Source organism: Pristiophorus japonicus, unplaced genomic scaffold (assembly GCF_044704955.1).
Source record: "Pristiophorus japonicus isolate sPriJap1 unplaced genomic scaffold, sPriJap1.hap1 HAP1_SCAFFOLD_321, whole genome shotgun sequence".
Lineage (NCBI taxonomy): Eukaryota > Metazoa > Chordata > Chondrichthyes > Pristiophoridae > Pristiophorus > Pristiophorus japonicus.
In genome coordinates, this window is record NW_027253008.1 from 361,305 (window position 1) to 383,486 (window position 22,182).

Sequence of the window (22,182 nt, forward strand, 5' to 3'; positions counted from 1 at the left end):
TCACTGTACCTGCCCTGGGAGTGTTTGATGGGGCAGTGTGGAGGGAGCTTTACTATGTATCTAACCCCGTGCTGTACCTGCCTTGGGAGTGTTTGATGGGACAGTTTTGAGGGAGCTTTACTATGTATCTAATCCTGTGCTGTACCTACCCTGAGAGTGTTTGATGGGACAGTGTAAAGGGAGCTTTACTCTGTATGTAACCCCGTGCTGTACCTGCTCTGGGAGTGTTTGATGGGACATTGTAGAGGGATCTTTACTCTGTATCTAACCCATGCTGTACATGCCCTGGGAGTGTTTGATGGGACAGTGTAAAGGGAGCTTTACTCTGTATGTAACCCCGTGCTGTACCTGCTCTGGGAGTGTGTGATGGGACAGTGTAGCGGGAGCTTTACTCTGTATCTAACCCCGTGCTGTACCTATCCTGGGAGTGTTTGATGGGACAGTGTAGAGGAAGCTTTACTCTGTATCTAACCCCGTGCTGTACCTGCCCTGGGAGTGTTTTATGGGGCAGTGTAGAGGGAGCTTTACTCTGTATCTAACCCCCTGTACCTGCCCTGGGAGTGTTTGATGGGACAGTGTAGAGGGAGCTTTACTCTGTATCTAACCCCGTGCTGTACCTGCCCTGAGAGTGTTTGATGGGACTGTGTAGAGGGAGCTTTACTCTGCATCTAACCCCGTGCTGTACCTGCCCTGGGAGTGTTTGATGGGACAGTGTAGAAGGAGCTTTACTCTGTATCTAACCCGCACTGTCCCTGCCCTGGGAGTATTTGATGGGACAGTGTAGAGGGAGCTTTACTCTGTATCTAACCCCGTGCTTTACCTGCCCTGGGAGTTTTTGACGGGACAGTGTCGAAGGAGCTTTACTCTGTATCTAACCCGTGCTGTACCTGCTATGGGAGTGTGTGATGGGACAGTGTAGAGGGAGCTTTACTCTGTATCTAACCGCGTGCTGTACCTGCCCTGGGAGAGTTTGATGGGACAGTGTAGAGTGAGCTTTACTCTGTATCTAACCAGTGCTGTACCTGCCCTGGGAGTTTTTGATGGGACAGCGTAGAGGGAGCTTTACTGTGTATCAAACCTGTGCTGTCCCTGCCCTGGGAGTGTTTGATGGGGCAGTGTAGAGTGAGCTTTACTGTGTATCTAATCCCGTGCTGTACCTGCCCTGAGAGTGTTTGATGGGACAGTGTAGAGGGAGCTTTACTCTGTATCTAACCCCGTGCTGTACCTGCCCTGGGAGTGTTTGATGGGACAGTGTAGAGGGAGCTTTACTCTGTATCTAACCCCGTGCTGTACCTGCCCTGGGAGTGTTTGATGGGACAGTGTAGAGGGAGGTTTACTCTGTATCTAACCCCGTGCTGTACCTATCCTGGGAGTGTTTGATGGGACAGTGTAGAGTGAGCTTTACTGTGTATCTAATCCCGTGCTGTACCTGCCCTGAGAGCGTTTGATGGGACAGTGTAGAGGGAGCTTTACTCTGTATCTAACCCCCTGTACCTGCCCTGGGAGTGTTTGATGGGACAGTGTAGAGGGAGCTTTACTCTGTATCTAACCCCGTGCTGTACCTATCCTGGGAGTGTTTGATGGGACAGTGTAGCGGGAGCTTTACTCTCTATCTAACCTGTGCTGTACCTACCCTGGGAGTGTCTAATGGGACATTGTAGAGGGAGCTTTACTCTGTATCTAACCCATGCTGTAACTGCCCTGGGAGTGTTTGATGGGACAGTGTAGAGGGAGCTTTACTCTGTATGTAACCCCGTGCTGTACCTGCTCTGGGAGTGTGTGATGGGACAGTGTAGCGGGAGCTTTACTCTCTATCTAACCTGTGCTGTACCTACCCTGGGAGTGTCTAATGGGACATTGTAGAGGGAGCTTTACTCTGTATCTAACCCATGCTGTAACTGACCTGGGAGTGTTTGATGGGACAGCGTAGAGGGAGCTTTACTGTGTATCCAACCCGTGCTGTCCCTGCCCTGGAAGTGTTTAATGGGACAGTGTAGAGGGAGCTTTACTCTGTATCTAACCTTCACTGTACCTGCCCTGGGAGTGTTTGATGGGGCAGTGTGGAGGGAGCTTTACTATGTATCTAACCCCGTGCTGTACCTGCCTTGGGAGTGTTTGATGGGACAGTGTAGAGGGAGCTTTACTCTGTATCTAACCCGCATTGTCCCTGCCCTGGGAGTGTTTGATGGGACAGTGTAGAGGGAGCTTTACTCTGTATCTAACCCTGTGCTGTACCTGCCCTGGGAGTGTTTGATGGGACAGTGTAGAGGGAGCTTTACTCTGTATCTAACCCATGCTGTACCTGCCTTGGGAGTTTTTGATGGGACAGTGTAGAGGGAGCTTTACTCTGTATCTAACCCGTGCTGTACCTGCCCTGGGAGTCTTTGATGGGACAGTGTAGAGGGAGCTTTACTCTGTAACTAACCCTGTGCTGTACCTACCCTGGGAGTGTTTGATGGGACAGTGTAGAGGGAGCTTTACTGTGTATCTAATCCCGTGCTGTACCTGCTCTGAGAGCGTTTGATGGGACAGTGTAGAGGGAGCTTTACTCTGTATGTAACCCGCACTGTACCTGCCCTGGGAGTTTTTGATGGGACAGCGTAGCGGGAGCTTTACTCTGTATCTAACCCCGTGCTGTACCTGCCCTGGGAGTGTTTGATGGGACAGTGTAGAGGGAGCTTTACTCTGTATCTAACCCATGCTGTACCTGCCTTGGGAGTGTTTTATGGGACAGTGTAGAGGGAGCTTTACTCTGTATCTAACCCGGTGCTGTACCTGCCCTGGGAGTGTTTGATGGGACAGTGTAGAGGGAGCTTTACTCTATATCTAACCCCGTGCTGTGCCTGCCCTGGGAGTGTTTGATGGGACAGTGTAGCGGGAGCTTTACTCTGTATCTAACCCGTGCTGTACCTGCCCTGAGAGTGTTTGATGGGACAGTTTTGAGGGAGCTTTACTCTGTATCTAACCCCCACTGTACCTGCCGTGGGAGTGTTTGATGGGACAGTGTAGAGGGAGCTTTACTCTGTATCTAACCCCTGTACCTGCCCTGGGAGTGTTTGATGGGACAGTTTAGAGGGAGCTTTACTCTGTATCTAACCCATGCTGTACCTGCCTTGGGAGTGTTTGATGGGGACAGTGTAGAGGGAGCTTTACTCTGTATCTAACCCCGTGCTGTACCTGCCCTGGGAGTGTTTGATGGGACAGTGTAGAGGGAGCTTTACTCTGTATCTCACCCGTGCTGTACCTGCCCTGGGAGTGTTTGATGGGACAGTGCAGAGGGAGCTTTACTCTGTATCTAACCCGTGCTGTACCTGCCCTGGGAGTGTTTGATGGGACAGTGTAGAGGGAGCTTTACTCTGTATCTAATCCCGTGCTGTACCTGCCCTGGGAGTGTTTGATGGGACAGTGTAGAGGGAGCTTTACTCTGTATCTAACCCGTGCTGTACCTGCCCTGGGAGTGTTTGATGGGACAGTGTAGAGGGGGCTTTACTCTGTATCTAACCCCGTGCTGTACCTGCCCTGGGAGTATTTGATGGGACAGTGTAGAGGGGGCTTTACTCTGTATCTAACCCCTGCTGTACCTGCCCTGGGAGTGTTTGATGGGACAGTGTTGAGGGGGCTTTACTCTGTATCTAACCCCGTGCTGTACCTGCCCTGGGAGTGTTTGATGGGACAGTGTAGAAGGAGATTTACTCTGTATCTAACCTGCACTGTCCCTGCCCTGGGAGTGATTGATGGGACAGTGTAGAGGGAGCTTTACTCTGTATCTAACCCCGTGCTTTACCTGCCCTTGGAGTTTTTGACGGGACAGTGTCGAAGGAGCTTTACTCTGTATCTAACCCGTGCTGTACCTGCTATGGGAGTGTGTGATGGGACAGTGTAGAGGGAGCTTTACTCTGCATCTAACCCCGTGCTGTACCTGCCCTGGGAGTGTTTGATGGGACAGTGTAGAGGGAGCTTTACTCTGTATCTAACCCCGTGCTGTACCTACCCTGGCAGTTTTTGATGGGACAGCGTAGCGGGAGCTTTACTCTGTATCTAACCCCGTGCTATACCTGCCCTGTGAGTGTTTGATGGGACTGTGTAGAGGGAGCTTTCCTCTGTATCTAACCCCGTGCTGTACCTGCCCTGGGAGTGTTTGATGGGACAGTGTAGAGGGAGCTTTACTCTGTATCTAACCCGTGCTGTACCTGCCCTGGGAGTGTTTGAGGGACAGTGTAGAGGGAGCTTTACTCTGTATCTAACCCCGTGCTGTACCTGTCCTGGGAGTGTCTAATGGGACATTGTAGAGGGAGCTTTACTCTGTATCTAACCCCTGTACCTGCCCTGGGAATGTTTGATGGGACAGTGTAGAGGGAGCTTTACTCTGCATCTAACCCATGCTGTACCTGCCCTGGGAGTGTTTGATGGGACAGTGTAGAGGGAGCTTTATTCTGTATCTAACCCCGTGCTGTACCTGCCCTGGGAGTGTTTGATGGGGCAGTGTAGAGGGAGCTTTATCTGTATCTAACCCCTCTACCTGCCCTGGGAGTGTGTGATGGGACAGTGTAGCGGGAGCTTTACTCTCTATCTAACCTGTGCTGTACCTACCCTGGGAGTGTCTAATGGGACATTGTAGAGGGAGCTTTACTCTGTATCTAACCCATGCTGTAACTGCCCTGGGAGTGTTTGATGGGACAGTGTAGAGGGAGCTTTACTCTGTATGTAACCCCGTGCTGTACCTGCTCTGGGATTGTGTGATGGGACAGTGTAGTGGGAGCTTTACTCTCTATCTAACCTGTGCTGTACCTACCCTGGGAGTGTCTAATGGGACATTGTAGAGGGAGCTTTACTCTGTATCTAACCCATGCTGTAACTGCCCTGGGAGTGTTTGATGGGACAGCGTAGAGGGAGCTTTACTGTGTATCCAACCCGTGCTGTCCCTGCCCTGGAAGTGTTTAATGGGACAGTGTAGAGGGAGCTTTACTCTGTATCTAACCTTCACTGTACCTGCCCTGGGAGTGTTTGATGGGGCAGTGTGGAGGGAGCTTTACTATGTATCTAACCCCGTGCTGTACCTGCCCTGAGAGTGTTTGATGGGACAGTGTAGAGGGAGCTTTACTCTGTATCTAACCCGCATTGTCCCTGCCCTGGGAGTGTTTGATGGGACAGTGTAGAGGGAGCTTTACTCTGTATCTAACCCCGTGCTGTACCTGCCCTGGGAGTGTTTGATGGGACAGTGTAGAGGGAGCTTTACTCTGTATCTAACCCATGCTGTACCTGCCTTGGGAGTTTTTGATGGGTCAGTGCAGAGGGAGCTTTACTCTGTATCTAACCCGTGCTGTACGTGCCCTGGGAGTGTGTGATGGGACAGTGTTGAGGGAGCTTCACTCTGTATCTAACCAGTGCTGTCCCTGCCCTGGGAGTCTTTGATGGGACAGTGTAGAGGGAGCTTTACTCTGTATCTAACCCTGTGCTGTACCTGCCCTGGGAGTGTTTGATGGGACAGTGTAGAGGGAGCTTTACTCTGTATGTAACCCGCACTGTACCTGCCCTGGGAGTTTTTGATGGGACAGCGTAGCGGGAGCTTTACTCTGTATCTAACCCCGTGCTGTACCTGCCCTGGGAGTGTTTGAATGGACAGTGTAGAGGGAGCTTTACTCTGTATCTAACCCATGCTGTACCTGCCTTGGGAGTGTTTTATGGGACAGTGTAGAGGGAGCTTTACTCTGTATCTAACCCGGTGCTGTACCTGCCCTGGGAGTGTTTGATGGGACAGTGTAGAGGGAGCTTTACTATGTATCTAACCCCGTGCTGTACCTGCCCTGGGAGTGTTTGATGGGACAGTGTAGAGGGAGATTTACTCTGTATCTAACCCCTGTACCTGCCCTGGGAGTGTTTGATGGGACAGTTTAGAGGGAGCTTTACTCTGTATCTAACCCATGCTGTACCTGCCTTGGGAGTGTTTGATGGGACAGTGTAGAGGGAGCTTTACTCTGTATCTAACCCCGTGCTTTACCTGCCCTGGGAGTTTTTGACGGGACAGTGTCGAAGGAGCTTTACTCTGTATCTAACCCGTGCTGTACCTGCTATGGGAGTGTGTGATGGGACAGTGTAGAGGGAGCTTTACTCTGTATCTAACCGCGTGCTGTACCTGCCCTGGGAGAGTTTGATGGGACAGTGTAGAGTGAGCTTTACTCTGTATCTAACCAGTGCTGTACCTGCCCTGGGAGTTTTTGATGGGACAGCGTAGAGGGAGCTTTGCTGTGTATCAAACCTGTGCTGTCCCTGCCCTGGGAGTGTTTGATGGGACAGTGTAGAGGGAGGTTTACTCTGTATCTAACCCCGTGCTGTACCTATCCTGGGAGTGTTTGATGGGACAGTGTAGAGTGAGCTTTACTGTGTATCTAATCCCGTGCTGTACCTGCCCTGAGAGTGTTTGATGGGACAGTGTAGAGGGAGCTTTACTCTGTATCTAACCCGCACTGTAGCTGCCCTGGGTGTGTTTGATGAGACAGTGTAGAGTGAGCTTTACTGTGTATCTAACCCTGTGCTGTACCTGCCCTGAGAGTGTTTGATGGGACAGTGTAGAGGGAGCTTTACTCTGTATCTAACCCCGTGCTGTACCTGCCCTGGGAGTGTTTGATGGGACTGTGTAGAGGGAGCTTTGCTCTGTATCTAACCCCGTGCTGTACCTGCCTTGGAGTGTTTGATGGGACAGTGTAGAGGGAGCTTTACTCTGTATCTAACCCATGCTGTACCTGCCCTGGGAGTGTTTGAGGGACAGTGTAGAGGGAGCTTTATTCTGTATCTAACCCCGTGCTGTACCTGCCCTGGGAGTGTCGAATGGGACATTGTAGTAGGGAGCTTTACTCTGTATCTCACCCCTGTACCTGCCCTGGGAATGTTTGATGGGACAATGTAGAGGGAGCTTTACTCTGCATCTAACCCATACTGTACCTGCCCTGGGAGTGTTTGATGGGACAGTGTAGAGGGAGCTTTACTCTGTATCTAACCCATGCTGTACCTGCCCTGGGAGTGTTTGATGGGGCAGTGTAGAGGGAGCTTTATCTGTATCAAATCCTGTACCTGCCCTGGGAGTCTTTGATAGGACAGTGTAGAGGGATCTTTAATCTGTATGTAACCCATGCTGTACATGTCCTGGGAGTGTTTGATGGGACAGTGTAGAGGGAGCTTTACTCTGTATGTAACCCCGTGCTGTACCTGCTCTGGGAGTGTGTGATGGGACAGTGTAGCGGGAGCTTTACTCTCTATCTAACCTGTGCTGTACCTACCCTGGGAGTGTCTAATGGGACATTGTAGAGGGAGCTTTACTCTGTATCTAACCCATGCTGTAACTGCCCTGGGAGTGTTTGATGGGACAGCGTAGAGGGAGCTTTACTGTGTATCCAACCCGTGCTGTACCTGCCCTGGAAGTGTTTAATGGGACAGTGTAGAGGGAGCTTTACTCTGTATCTAACCTTCACTGTACCTGCCCTGGGAGTGTTTGATGGGGCAGTGTGGAGGGAGCTTTACTATGTATCTAACCCCGTGCTGTACCTGCCTTGGGAGTGTTTGATGGGACAGTTTTGAGGGAGCTTTACTATGTATCTAATCCTGTGCTGTACCTACCCTGAGAGTGTTTGATGGGACAGTGTAAAGGGAGCTTTACTCTGTATGTAACCCCGTGCTGTACCTGCTCTGGGAGTGTTTGATGGGACATTGTAGAGGGATCTTTACTCTGTATCTAACCCATGCTGTACATGCCCTGGGAGTGTTTGATGGGACAGTGTAAAGGGAGCTTTACTCTGTATGTAACCCCGTGCTGTACCTGCTCTGGGAGTGTGTGATGGGACAGTGTAGCGGGAGCTTTACTCTGTATCTAACCCCGTGCTGTACCTATCCTGGGAGTGTTTGATGGGACAGTGTAGAGGAAGCTTTACTCTGTATCTAACCCCGTGCTGTACCTGCCCTGGGAGTGTTTTATGGGGCAGTGTAGAGGGAGCTTTACTCTGTATCTAACCCCCTGTACCTGCCCTGGGAGTGTTTGATGGGACAGTGTAGAGGGAGCTTTACTCTGTATCTAACCCCGTGCTGTACCTGCCCTGAGAGTGTTTGATGGGACTGTGTAGAGGGAGCTTTACTCTGCATCTAACCCCGTGCTGTACCTGCCCTGGGAGTGTTTGATGGGACAGTGTAGAAGGAGCTTTACTCTGTATCTAACCCGCACTGTCCCTGCCCTGGGAGTATTTGATGGGACAGTGTAGAGGGAGCTTTACTCTGTATCTAACCCCGTGCTTTACCTGCCCTGGGAGTTTTTGACGGGACAGTGTCGAAGGAGCTTTACTCTGTATCTAACCCGTGCTGTACCTGCTATGGGAGTGTGTGATGGGACAGTGTAGAGGGAGCTTTACTCTGTATCTAACCGCGTGCTGTACCTGCCCTGGGAGAGTTTGATGGGACAGTGTAGAGTGAGCTTTACTCTGTATCTAACCAGTGCTGTACCTGCCCTGGGAGTTTTTGATGGGACAGCGTAGAGGGAGCTTTACTGTGTATCAAACCTGTGCTGTCCCTGCCCTGGGAGTGTTTGATGGGGCAGTGTAGAGTGAGCTTTACTGTGTATCTAATCCCGTGCTGTACCTGCCCTGAGAGTGTTTGATGGGACAGTGTAGAGGGAGCTTTACTCTGTATCTAACCCCGTGCTGTACCTGCCCTGGGAGTGTTTGATGGGACAGTGTAGAGGGAGCTTTACTCTGTATCTAACCCCGTGCTGTACCTGCCCTGGGAGTGTTTGATGGGACAGTGTAGAGGGAGGTTTACTCTGTATCTAACCCCGTGCTGTACCTATCCTGGGAGTGTTTGATGGGACAGTGTAGAGTGAGCTTTACTGTGTATCTAATCCCGTGCTGTACCTGCCCTGAGAGCGTTTGATGGGACAGTGTAGAGGGAGCTTTACTCTGTATCTAACCCCCTGTACCTGCCCTGGGAGTGTTTGATGGGACAGTGTAGAGGGAGCTTTACTCTGTATCTAACCCCGTGCTGTACCTATCCTGGGAGTGTTTGATGGGACAGTGTAGCGGGAGCTTTACTCTCTATCTAACCTGTGCTGTACCTACCCTGGGAGTGTCTAATGGGACATTGTAGAGGGAGCTTTACTCTGTATCTAACCCATGCTGTAACTGCCCTGGGAGTGTTTGATGGGACAGTGTAGAGGGAGCTTTACTCTGTATGTAACCCCGTGCTGTACCTGCTCTGGGAGTGTGTGATGGGACAGTGTAGCGGGAGCTTTACTCTCTATCTAACCTGTGCTGTACCTACCCTGGGAGTGTCTAATGGGACATTGTAGAGGGAGCTTTACTCTGTATCTAACCCATGCTGTAACTGACCTGGGAGTGTTTGATGGGACAGCGTAGAGGGAGCTTTACTGTGTATCCAACCCGTGCTGTCCCTGCCCTGGAAGTGTTTAATGGGACAGTGTAGAGGGAGCTTTACTCTGTATCTAACCTTCACTGTACCTGCCCTGGGAGTGTTTGATGGGGCAGTGTGGAGGGAGCTTTACTATGTATCTAACCCCGTGCTGTACCTGCCTTGGGAGTGTTTGATGGGACAGTGTAGAGGGAGCTTTACTCTGTATCTAACCCGCATTGTCCCTGCCCTGGGAGTGTTTGATGGGACAGTGTAGAGGGAGCTTTACTCTGTATCTAACCCTGTGCTGTACCTGCCCTGGGAGTGTTTGATGGGACAGTGTAGAGGGAGCTTTACTCTGTATCTAACCCATGCTGTACCTGCCTTGGGAGTTTTTGATGGGACAGTGTAGAGGGAGCTTTACTCTGTATCTAACCCGTGCTGTACCTGCCCTGGGAGTCTTTGATGGGACAGTGTAGAGGGAGCTTTACTCTGTAACTAACCCTGTGCTGTACCTACCCTGGGAGTGTTTGATGGGACAGTGTAGAGGGAGCTTTACTGTGTATCTAATCCCGTGCTGTACCTGCTCTGAGAGCGTTTGATGGGACAGTGTAGAGGGAGCTTTACTCTGTATGTAACCCGCACTGTACCTGCCCTGGGAGTTTTTGATGGGACAGCGTAGCGGGAGCTTTACTCTGTATCTAACCCCGTGCTGTACCTGCCCTGGGAGTGTTTGATGGGACAGTGTAGAGGGAGCTTTACTCTGTATCTAACCCATGCTGTACCTGCCTTGGGAGTGTTTTATGGGACAGTGTAGAGGGAGCTTTACTCTGTATCTAACCCGGTGCTGTACCTGCCCTGGGAGTGTTTGATGGGACAGTGTAGAGGGAGCTTTACTCTATATCTAACCCCGTGCTGTGCCTGCCCTGGGAGTGTTTGATGGGACAGTGTAGCGGGAGCTTTACTCTGTATCTAACCCGTGCTGTACCTGCCCTGAGAGTGTTTGATGGGACAGTTTTGAGGGAGCTTTACTCTGTATCTAACCCCCACTGTACCTGCCGTGGGAGTGTTTGATGGGACAGTGTAGAGGGAGCTTTACTCTGTATCTAACCCCTGTACCTGCCCTGGGAGTGTTTGATGGGACAGTTTAGAGGGAGCTTTACTCTGTATCTAACCCATGCTGTACCTGCCTTGGGAGTGTTTGATGGGGACAGTGTAGAGGGAGCTTTACTCTGTATCTAACCCCGTGCTGTACCTGCCCTGGGAGTGTTTGATGGGACAGTGTAGAGGGAGCTTTACTCTGTATCTCACCCGTGCTGTACCTGCCCTGGGAGTGTTTGATGGGACAGTGCAGAGGGAGCTTTACTCTGTATCTAACCCGTGCTGTACCTGCCCTGGGAGTGTTTGATGGGACAGTGTAGAGGGAGCTTTACTCTGTATCTAATCCCGTGCTGTACCTGCCCTGGGAGTGTTTGATGGGACAGTGTAGAGGGAGCTTTACTCTGTATCTAACCCGTGCTGTACCTGCCCTGGGAGTGTTTGATGGGACAGTGTAGAGGGGGCTTTACTCTGTATCTAACCCCGTGCTGTACCTGCCCTGGGAGTATTTGATGGGACAGTGTAGAGGGGGCTTTACTCTGTATCTAACCCCTGCTGTACCTGCCCTGGGAGTGTTTGATGGGACAGTGTTGAGGGGGCTTTACTCTGTATCTAACCCCGTGCTGTACCTGCCCTGGGCAGAGCGGAGAATGTTTCCAGTCCCTGGGATAGCTCCCCCAACAGAATCTCGACTGTCCCATGCTTTCTCAGTGTCTGCATTGGCTGTCAGGGCCTGTCGCTGTGAGGATGTTGCGCTGCGGGGTGCCCTGTTGAAGATTTCACACTGAGGCGATCAACAAGTTGGTGCTGCTGACTAAACAGCAGTGACAGCTCTCACACTGGCCCAGCGATTGCCTCACTGCCTGCGGCTTCCGCATCATTACCTCAGACGCCTCCCGACCAGGAAGAGATCACTAATGAATGGGACGCGCAGTTGAAGAGGAACAATGGGAGCACAGCTCTAACTGACGCGGGGCTGGCAGGGTTTGCCGGTCGCTCTTGTGCTGCCGGGGGGGGGGCGGAGAGAGAGAGAGAGAGAGCCGCGCTCATCAATCGATCGGTGTGGCAAGTTCAACACTGACCTTGACGTGGTCCAGTAGCACCAGCGGTCCGTTCACGGCTGAGATGGTCCGATACGCTGCAAGGGGGGGAGGGGGAGGAGGAAGAGGGCAGAGTTTGAACGGGTTGCGGGTGGGTGAAGAGGGACAGTCTGCAGCTCCGCCGCGTCCAGCCTGCCAGTTTAACGCCCATTCAAGCTGACATGCACAGTCACCGTATCTGTAAAGGTCGCGAACCGCCCAGCGGGGAGCCTCTTGTGCACACACATCTGTGCGGAGCCCCGCTGTGACCCCGGCCTCGCTCACCATTCCGATCTCTCACCCCCCGCCCCCCCCGCCCCCCAACCAAATAAGTTCCCAAAGAGCTGCCCCACCGTCCGCTGGGATTGGCACAGGGGCTCCGGACTCGGGGGGAAGCCCATGCAGCGTGAAGGATCATTAAAGGGGGCGAGGAGGATGCAAAGGGGCTTCGAGGGGTTCTGGACAGGCTGAGTGAGTGGGCAAGAACATGGTCAACAGAATGTAAAGTGGAGACATGGGAAGTTGGTCGGAAAAGCAGAAAAGCAGAGTATTTTTTTTTAAATGGCGAGAGATTGAGAAATGTTGGTGTTCAGAGGGAGCTGGGTGTACTTATACACCAATCACTGAAAGTTAGCGTTAAGTATGGAAGAACTGCACACGACTGAGTACTGTGAGCTAAAACTGATGTGACCTTAGTCTCTTTAATACAACTCCAGAGTGCCTAAGCAGCGTGGCAGACAGCCTTTTCTACTCCCTTGCATGAAGTGTACAGGTAGGGTCTCCAACAGTTGCGCCCTCTGGTGGCAAGTCTGACACAGTCACAATGTTTACATACGTAACAGTTGACATGTGGGGATACACAAGAACCTTCCTGAGCCGCACGATTTCCGAGGGCGATTCGAAAGCACTGGAGTGCTTCGGACAGAGTTCGGGGCTCCCCGCCCAAGTGCGCGGGGTCTGAGGGCGGAGCGAGCTCCCTGTGTGGTTGAGTTAGCGGGCACCACCCGCCCCGACAGTGCGGAGCAAGCCTGCTCAACGCGCCCAACCCCAGGGAGCTCGGCCAGGCTCAACTCTTGGGGACTCTGAACGTGGGCCCGTAGCTTGGTGGACAGGGGAGGGAGGTTAAAGTTATCGGGGTGGGGGAGGGGGGGGGTGTGAGAGGGGCAGGGCTCTACCCCAACGCCCCCCTCCCCCTCCTCCCTCGCCGCTAACAGCCCTGCCACCCTGACCACACCCGCCAGCTGACACACAAGACAAAACTTACGTGTCACGTGCGTTACCGCCCCTGGTCTCCGAGACGCCCAACGCCCGCTCGTGATTGGTTGGACTGAAGGCGCTGTTGCAACTTGGATGCCACTCACAGGAGCGACGTCACAGAATCACAGAAACGTACAGCACAGAAAGAGGACATTCGGCCCGTCGTACCAGTGCTGGCTCTTTGACAGATCAGCCGTGCTCAGTCCCACGACCCCCCACTTTGTGTCTGTGACCCTGTAAGTGTCTCACCCTCCAGCACCCTGTCACACTCCCTTTTCAAATCCTTTATAGAATCAGCTTCCAGCACCGTGCCAGGCAGAGCCTGAGAGAAAAGGTTTCTCCTCATCCCCTCTCCAGAACTTCTGCCACTGATTCTGAATTGACCACCTCTGGTTATTGACCCACTCGCCAGAGGGAATATCATTCTCTTATTTACTCTCTCAAAACCTCTCGCCATCTTGAAAACCCCAATCAGATCGCCTCTTAACCTTCTCTGCTCCAAAGAGCAAATCGTTACGGAGGGTATTTTTGGGAACGAGGAAGGAAAGTCTCAGTGGGCCAATCTGAGTGGCACTGAGCTCCGCAGTCCAGCGAGACCAGGGCAACGCAGGGTTAACCGAGCTGAGTTAACCCAACAGAGCTCGGGCAAGAACTCGGCTCAACCACTGTCTCGGATTATCCCGGAATTAAAGATTAATCTCCAGGGGAAAAAAAATAATGGAGCCATTTAAAGAAATCTTTTTACAAATTTCCTTTGATCACATTCAAAAACAACCACTAGTATTTATATAACAACCCCAGCATCGAAGCACTGACCACACTCGATCAGCTCCGCTGGGCGGGCCACATTGTCCGCATGCCAGACACGAGACTCCCAAAGCAAGCGCTCTACTCGGAACTCCTACACACCAAGCGAGCCCAAGGTGGGCAGAGGAAACATTACAGGGACACCCTCAAAGCCTCCCTGATAAAGTGCAACATCCCCACCGACACCTGGGAGTCCCTGGCCAAAGACCGCCCTAAGTGGAGGGAGTGCATCCGGGAGGGCGCTGAGCACCTCGAGTCTCATCGGCGAGAGCATGCAGAAACCAAGCGCAGGCAGCGGAAGGAGCGTGCGGCAAACCAGTCCCACCCTCCCTTTCCCTCAACCACTGTCTGTCCCACCTGTGACAGAGACTGTAATTCCCGTATTGGACTGTTCAGTCACCTGAGAACTCACTTTAGGAGTGGAAGCAAGTCTTCCTCGATTCCGAGGGACTGCGTATGAGGATGATGATGGTATTTATACAGCACCTTCAATGTAGTGAACAGCCCTAAGGTGCTTCATTTATTAGTCGTAGAAATACCAGAGATAGGAGAGACATTTGCTCAGCGACTGACATTCAAGGATTGTCCAATGGCGCAACAAAGAGTCCGTTCACCTTCCGATTGGCTGGGAAGGCTGGGCGTCGAGAGGATGGGCGTGTTGGGCAGCCAATGGCGAGAGAGTGGGGGCGATGCGGTTGGAGGGAGGGAGGTCATGTGACGAAGGCTCCAGCAACACACCCAATCAGAGATGGCAGCCCTTGCATCAATTGGGGCAGCACAATTGGTCACAGGGATTCCGGATTGGGGCGGAGGAGGGGGTGGGGCAGTGTGGGTTTAGGGAATTCCCAGGGGGTCATGCTCCCGGTCGCTGCCCCCTGGTGGTAACTGCACGTCGCTGAGGACAGGACCGGCCGTGATACTCCCCAAGGCCAAACAGCCCAACGACACTCGGGTAGATCCTGACTTTGTGCGACTGGCGATAGCCCATTACATTCCCCACCCCCAGGAACTCGATGGAAAGGTAAGTCAGGAGAGATGTAAAATGGGTCCCCGACTTGCGATTGCCCATGCTACACTATCATACAACATTAAGATAGGTGAGGATTGAGGCCTAGTGCCAGGCTCCTGATTGCGGTCATGGATACCAAATCCCTCCTCCCGCCCAAGCGAGGAGCCAGCACCAGCCATGGTCATGTGATGAAGCTTCCAGGAACTCCCAGGGCAATGCTCAGGGAGGGGAGCGCCGCAATGTCGGAGGGGCAGTACTGAGGGAGTGACGCACTGTCGAGGGGCAGTACTGAGGGAGTGCCGCACTGTCAGAGGGCAGTACTGAGGGAGTGCCGCACTGTCGGAGGGGCAGTACTGAGGGAGTGTCGCACTGTCGGAGTTGCAGTACTGAGGGAGTGCCGCACTGTCGGAGGGGCGGTACTGAGGGAGTGCCGCACTGTCGGAGGGGCAGTACTGAGGGAGTGCCGCACTGTCGGAGGGGCGGTACTGAGGGAGTGCCGCACTGTCGGAGGGGCGTACTGAGGGAGTGCCGCACTGTCGGAGGGGCAGTACTGAGGGAGTGCCGCACTGTCGGAGGGGCGGTACTGAGGGAGTGCCGCACTGTCGGAGGGGCAGTACTGAGGGAGTGCCGCACTGTCGGAGGGGCAGTACTGAGGGAGTGCCGCACTGTCGGAGGGGCAGTACTGAGGGAGTGCCGCACTGTCGGAGGGGCGGTACTGAGGGAGTGCCGCACTGTCGGAGGGGCGGTACTGAGGGAGTGCTGCACTGTCGGAGGGGCGGTACAGAGGGAGTGCCGCACTGTCGGAGGGGCAGTACTGAGGGAGTGCTGCACTGTCGGAGGGGCAGTACTGAGGGAGTGCCGCACTGTCGGAGGGGCAGTACTGAGGGAGCGCCGCACTGTCGGAGGGGCAGTACTGAGGGAGTGCTGCACTGTCGGAGGGGCGGTACTGAGGGAGCGCCGCACTGTCGGAGGGGCAGTACTGAGGGAGTGCCGCACTGTCGGAGGGGCAGTACTGAGGGAGCGCCGCACTGTCGGAGGGGCAGTACTGAGGGAGTGTCGCACTGAGGGAGTACTGCACTGTCGGAGGGGCAGTACTGAGGGAGTGCCGCACTGTCGGAGGGGCAGTACTGAGGGAGCGCTGCACTGTCGGAGGGGCAGTACAGAGGGAGTGCTGCACTGTCGGAGGGGCAGTACTGAGGGAGTGCTGCACTGTCGGAGGGGCAGTACTGAGGGATTGCTGCACTGTCGGAGGTGCCATCTTTCAGATGCGACATTAAACCGAGGCCCCGTCTGCTCTCTCAGATGTATGTAAAAGATTCCATGGCACTATTTCGAAGAAGAGCAGGGGAGTTATCCCCGGTGTCCTGGGGCCAATATTTATCCCTCAATCAACATCACTAAAACAGATGATCTGGTCATTATCACATTGCTGTTTGTGGGAGCTTGCTGTGTGCAAATTGGCTGTCGCGTTTCCTAACCCACAGCGGTGATCACACCTTGAAAAGTATTTAATGGGTTGTAACGCGCTCTGGGACATCCTGAGGTTGTGAAAGGTGCTATAGAAATGCAAGTTCATTTTTCTATTTCATGAGATGAAGGCAGAGAGCATCACAGAAAAAAAAGCGATGTCGCGGGAGAAATTGAGCGTGTTAGCGCCACCTGTTAGTGCCCCAGAGGGGTGCCTTCGGGGGGGCAGTAAGCCCCTCCCACCCGAGCACGTGTTGTCAGCGCCTGCCGTGTACTTCCGTGAAGTTCGCATTGCGCTCGCTAACACCGCCCATTCGGTGACATCATCGAGAATGCCACGCCCCCGAGGCGTCGGGGTCGTGAACTTGACTTCTGCCTGCCTTCACGCCCGGCATTACTTCCGACGGGAAAAGGAAGTGGGTACATAGTTGATCCCGGGGCGATATAGAAACATGGAAACATAGAAATTTACAGCGCAGAAGGAGGCCATTCCGGCCCATCGTGTCTGTACACGGCCCTCGGTCACCAGCCCTGGAGGTTACAGATAAACCTATGAACAATGAACAATGGCGGACAGGTAAAGAGCACCCAGCCCAACCAGTCCACCCCACACAACTGCGACACCCCTTACACTGAAACATTCCACACTCCACCCCAACCGGAGCCATGTGATCTCCTGGGAGAGGCAAAAACCAGATAAAAACCCAGGTCAATTTAGGGAGAAAAAATCTAGGAAAATCCCTCTCCGACCCATCCAGGTGATCGACACTAGACCAGGAGATCACCCTGGTCGTATTCTATTCCCTGCAGTATTTACCATTATATTTGCGCCGTCCAACAAAAGGTTATCCAGTCTAATCCCAATTACCAGCTCTCGGTCCGTAACCCTGCAGGTTACTGCACTTTAAGAGCCCATCCAACCATCTCTTAAAAGTGGTGAGGGTTTCTGCATCCACCACTCTTCCAGGCAGCGAGTTCCAGATCACCACAACCCTCTGCGTAAAGAACCCCCTCAAATCCCCTCTCAACCTTTCACCAACCACCTTAAACTATGCCCCCTCGTAATAGACCCCTCCACCAATGGAAATAGACCCTTACTATCCACGATGTCCAGGCCCCTCAATATTTTGTACACCTCAATGAGGTCTCCTCTCAATCTCCTCTGTTCCAATGAGAACAAACCCAGCCTATCCAATCTGTCCTCATAACTAAGATTCTCCATTCCAGGCAGCATCCTAGTAAATCTCCTCTGCACCCTCTCCAGTGCAATCACGTCCTCCCTATAATACGGCGACCAGAACTGCACGCAGTACTCCAGCTGTGGCCTATCATCCGGAAAGCGAGGTAAGTGGTGGAATTTAATGTATTTAAACTTCTATTTGTTTATGGCAGCAGTGGGGAAGTGTGGGCGTAGGCCGCTGAATTTTTCCACAAGGTTTTTTCTTTCCCTCTACAGGCATTCTCGCGGCAAAACAGTGAGTTGGCCTCCTGCGCTATCGCTCCCTTCGCCCCCGAGGAGGGGTGTGGGAAACGCTGTCCCTTCTTGCTCCCCTCTCCTCTTGAGCGAAACAACTGCGTATCGCACTTGAGGGCGGTAGACATCGCCCCGCGCTAAAGTTAGCGGCCAAGCGGTGTCACCGTCTCAATGCGGGCAGCACTAAATTACCCGCCCCTAATATTCGCTCAGCGAAGGAATCACCGTCTGCGGGACTGCTCAGGCAACAGAGGTCGGGTTTTCTTCAACTTGAAACACAAACAAGCTGAAGGTTTTTTTTTCATAGGAAGCAGGGCTCTGCCTGGGCTGGTGCTGAGTGGGTGGCCTTGGCAACCTAGGCCCGACTGTGACCCTATCAGACTGCCTGACCTCCTCCCGTGCCCCAAACTCGCAGCTCCTGTCACAGGCAATCAGGGCCAGGGGCCTGACGGGGCCCGGGTTATTAACCGGCTCGGGAACAATGGCCAAGGACATGCTGAGCACGCTGAGGCCTAAGTGTTGCCTCATTGTCTCCGACCTGGCCTTGGCTCACATCTGTCAGGTGGCTACGTGTCGTTGGAGGTCAAAGGGCAGCCCTGGGCCCTGCGGAGCTTTCCGTCCTCTTCAGCCTTAACGAACGGGCTCCCCACCCCCCCCCCCCCCCCCCCATCGCCTTACCCTCCCTCTCTCCCCTCCACAATAAAACGGCCATTGTCCGATGTGTCAGTGGCTGAGCAGCATCAAGTGTTGGAGCTGGATGCGAGCTGACTGGTCAGCCTGAAAGCCCTGGCAGGGGATCTCGCGCAATGCTACTAATTAGGAGCCGGCCCACTGGGGTTCCCACACACACCTGCGCGGACACGTGACGCTCGGGCCGCTGAACCGTGAACCAGACACACCAGCGGGGCCTTGACAACGGACAAGAGCAAGGGAGCGCCGCAATCGTGGCCGTGGCAGTCAGCGCCCGGGCCACAAACAGCCAGCGCTGCTTAACCCCTTCAGGGAATCCGAGCAGTGCCCGTCGCCCCCTTAACCCCGAGTTCCCCCACGGTGTCCTGTCGCTGCCCTCGGTCCACTGACACCCTGGGCCTGTCCAGGCCCAATATCCCTTAACCGACATCACCTGAAAAACAAAGACAGATTAGAAGCATATAGTGCGAGGAGGCTCGTGTGGAGCAGAAACAGTGAATGACCCGTTTCTGTGCTGTCAATTCTAGGTGGATGATCTGGTCATTCTCACATTGCTGTTTGTGGGAGCTTGCTGTGCGCAAATTGGCTGCCGTGTTTCCCACATTACAACCGTGACGGCACTTGTAAAAGTACTTCATTGGCTGTAAAATGCTTTGAGACGTCCAGAGGTTGTGAAAGGCGCTATAGAAATGCAAGTCTTTCTCTTTCTAAGAACAGGATGTAACCATAATTTGACATGTTTTGTATTGGCACTTTTCATAATTAATGTCGACAATTAAATTTATAATCCAGATGTTGAGAGGAACTGCAGCAGATATCGCCAACTGACAGAGCAAGAGAAATAGGTTACTGAGTCCCTGAGCGTTATACCCAGTAACACACTGTGTGTTATTATATAATATATACAGGAGCATTATACCCTGTAACACTGTCATGTATGTACTTTTGGAATCACTAGCCACTAGATGGCGTCACTGTTGGAGGCCATTGCGCTGCACACATGTGCACCAAGTATAAAAGGCCAGCCATTTTGTATATTAGTCACTTTGGGCCTTAATAAAGCAAAGCCAAGGTTATATCTCTTGGAGTTAAACAGTGCTCAGTCTAACAGTTATAGCATACACAACATTTGGCGACGAGCAACAAGAATCTTTGCATGCAAAAATGAGCACACTTGGATTGTTGGAGCGATTTGTGGAAGGAGCAGATTGGGCAGACTTTGTGAGACGATTGAACCTGTTCTTCGTGGCCAACAAAATGGAGGAGGTCGGCGACGCAGGTTGGCACCAGGCGGTGTTCCTCACGGTTTTCCAGACCAAAAATTTATGGTCTGATAAAGAATCTACTCCTGCCTGAGTCCAACAGAGAAGACGTACGAAGAATTGTGTACACTGGTACAGGACCACCTTCAACCAGACGAAGACATCATCATCTCGAGATACAGATTTTACTCGCACGTTCGCTCGGAGGGTCAGAATGCGGCGGAATTTGTTGCTGACCTGAGAGGCTTAGCGGGACCGTGTAAGTTCGGGGCTGTGTTGGCAGACATGCTGCGGGACTTCTTTGTAATCGGCATCAACCACGAGGTGATCCTGCGTAAACTACTGGCAGTGGAGACATTGGATTTGAACAGGGCCATCACGATCGCTCAGTCATCCATGACATAGAAACATAGAAACATAGAAAATAGGTGCAGGAGTAGGCCATTCAGCCCTTCTAGCCTGCACCACCATTCAATGAGTTCATGGCTGAACATGCAACTTCAGTACCCCATTCCTGCTTTCTCGCCATACCCCTTGATCCCCCTAGTAGTAAGGACTACATCTAACTCCTTTTTGAATATATTTAGTGAATTGGCCTCAACAACTTTCTGTGGTAGAGAATTCCACAGGTTCACCACTCTCTGGGTGAAGAAGTTTCTCCTCATCTCGGTCCTAAATGGCTTACCCCTTATCCTTAGACTATGACCCCTAGTTACGACGGATGGAAGTCTAAAGCAGACATCTGTGAAAAATCGAAACTCGGCAAGTACTGTGAATATGATTGATTCGGTCTTCAGCACATGGCAGGGCCTACCCGAATGCGTATGCGAAACCTGTGGCTGCCCAAAGTCCACCAGCGGGAATGCATCCGATTTCTCCGTGTTGGTGTTGTGGGGGAAATCACCGGCACCAGCAGAGCTGATTTAAGCAATATAGTTGCAAAGGCTGTCTGATAGTGGGGCATCTCCAGCGCAAGTATCTGCAGATGAGCAAGCGTGCTGCGACACACCACGTGGAGGATGATGATCAGACTAATATGGATCCGGATACGCAATCCGAGATACCAGAGGAGGAAGTTTATGGACTGCACTCGTTCCTAACTAAGAGCAAACCGATAATGATCAACGTGAAATTTAATGGGGTGCCGGTATTGATGGAACTGGACACGGGGGCGAGTCAATCGATAATGAGCCAGAGAGCATTCAATAAGCTGTGGGATACTAAAGCTGTGAGGCCCAGGCTGAGTCCAGTCAATGCCAAGTTGCGCACGTATGCCAAAGAACTCATAACAGTGATTGGCAGTGCCACAATTAAAGTGTCGTATGATGTTACGGTTCACGAGTTACCTTTGTCGCAGGCAATGGCCCAACACTGTTTGACAGGGATTAGCTTGAAAAAATCAGATGCGCCTGGAACGACATCAAGGCGTTGTCGGAGGAGGAAGATACATGTGCCCAAGTCCTGAGCAAGTTCCCCTCGCTGTTCGAACCGGGTACGGGAGCCAAGGTACAGATCCACGTGGGCTCGGATGCAAGACCCGTCCATCATAAAGTTCGGGCAGTTCGGTATATGATGAGGGAGAAGGTCAAAATCGAACTGGGCAGACTCCAGCGTGAAGGGATCATATCACCAGTCGAATTTAATGAATGGGCCAGCCCCATTGTTCCTGTGCTGAAAAGTGATGGCACAGTCAGAATCTGTGGCGACTACAAGGCTACGATCAACAGGGTTTCAAAGCAGAATCAGTACCCGTTACCGAAGGCTGATGACTTGTTTGCAACGCTAGCAGGGGGGAAGTCGTTCACCAAACTGGACTTGACGTCGGCCTACATGACACAGGAGCAGGTCGAGATGTCGAAGAGACTTACGTGCATTAACACACATAAAGGACTGTTTATTTATCACAGGGGCCCTTTTGGAATTCGCTCGGCTGCAGCAGTATTTCAGAAGAACACGGAGAGTCCACTGAAGTCCGTTCCCAGAACCGTCATGTTCCAAGATGACATCCTGATCACAGGAACATCTGAACAACCTGGAAGAGGTTCTATATCGTCAGGTCAAAGTGGGACTCAGACTGAAACGCTCGAAGTGCGTCTTCATGGCACCAGAGGTCGAATTCCTGGGGAGGAAAATTGCTGCTGACGGCATCAGGCCCACGGACGCGAAAACCAAGGCCATCAAGAATGCACCCAAGCTGCAGAATGTGACAGAGCTGCGTTCGTTCCTGGGTCTACTCAACTACTTTGGTAACTTCCTACCTAAATTGAGCACCTTATTAGAACCACTGCACAGGCTGCTAAGAAAAGGTGACAACTGGGTGTGGGGTGCGTCTCAAGACAGAGCTTTTGAGAAAGCCACTAATCTGCTTTGCTCTAACAAGCTGCTGCTACATTATGACCCATGTAAACGTTTAGTATTGGCCTGTGATGGTTCGTCATACGGAATTGGCTGCGTACTCCAACAAGCTAATGAGTCGGGTAAACTTCAACCAGTCGCGTACGCTTCAAAAAGTTTGTCTAAATCGGAAAGAGCCTACAGCATGGTGGAGAAAGAAGCAGTAGCCTGTGTGTATGGGGTTAAAAAGATGCATCAGTACCTGTTTGGTCTTCGGTTTGAACTGGAGACAGATCACAAGCCGTTCATTTCACTGTTCTC

At 52.5% G+C, this 22,182-nt stretch overlaps 1 protein-coding gene across 1 annotated transcript in view; it reads right to left on the bottom strand.

The window, feature by feature from the left end:
• Positions 1–22,182, bottom strand: part of LOC139249551 (V-type proton ATPase subunit B-like) — a 209,889-nt gene that overhangs the window by 159,736 nt on the left and 27,971 nt on the right. The window contains exon 2 of the mRNA XM_070872492.1: positions 11,565–11,620. Within this exon, the coding sequence (XP_070728593.1) occupies positions 11,565–11,620 (56 nt within the window). The remainder of the gene's footprint in view (positions 1–11,564; positions 11,621–22,182) is intronic.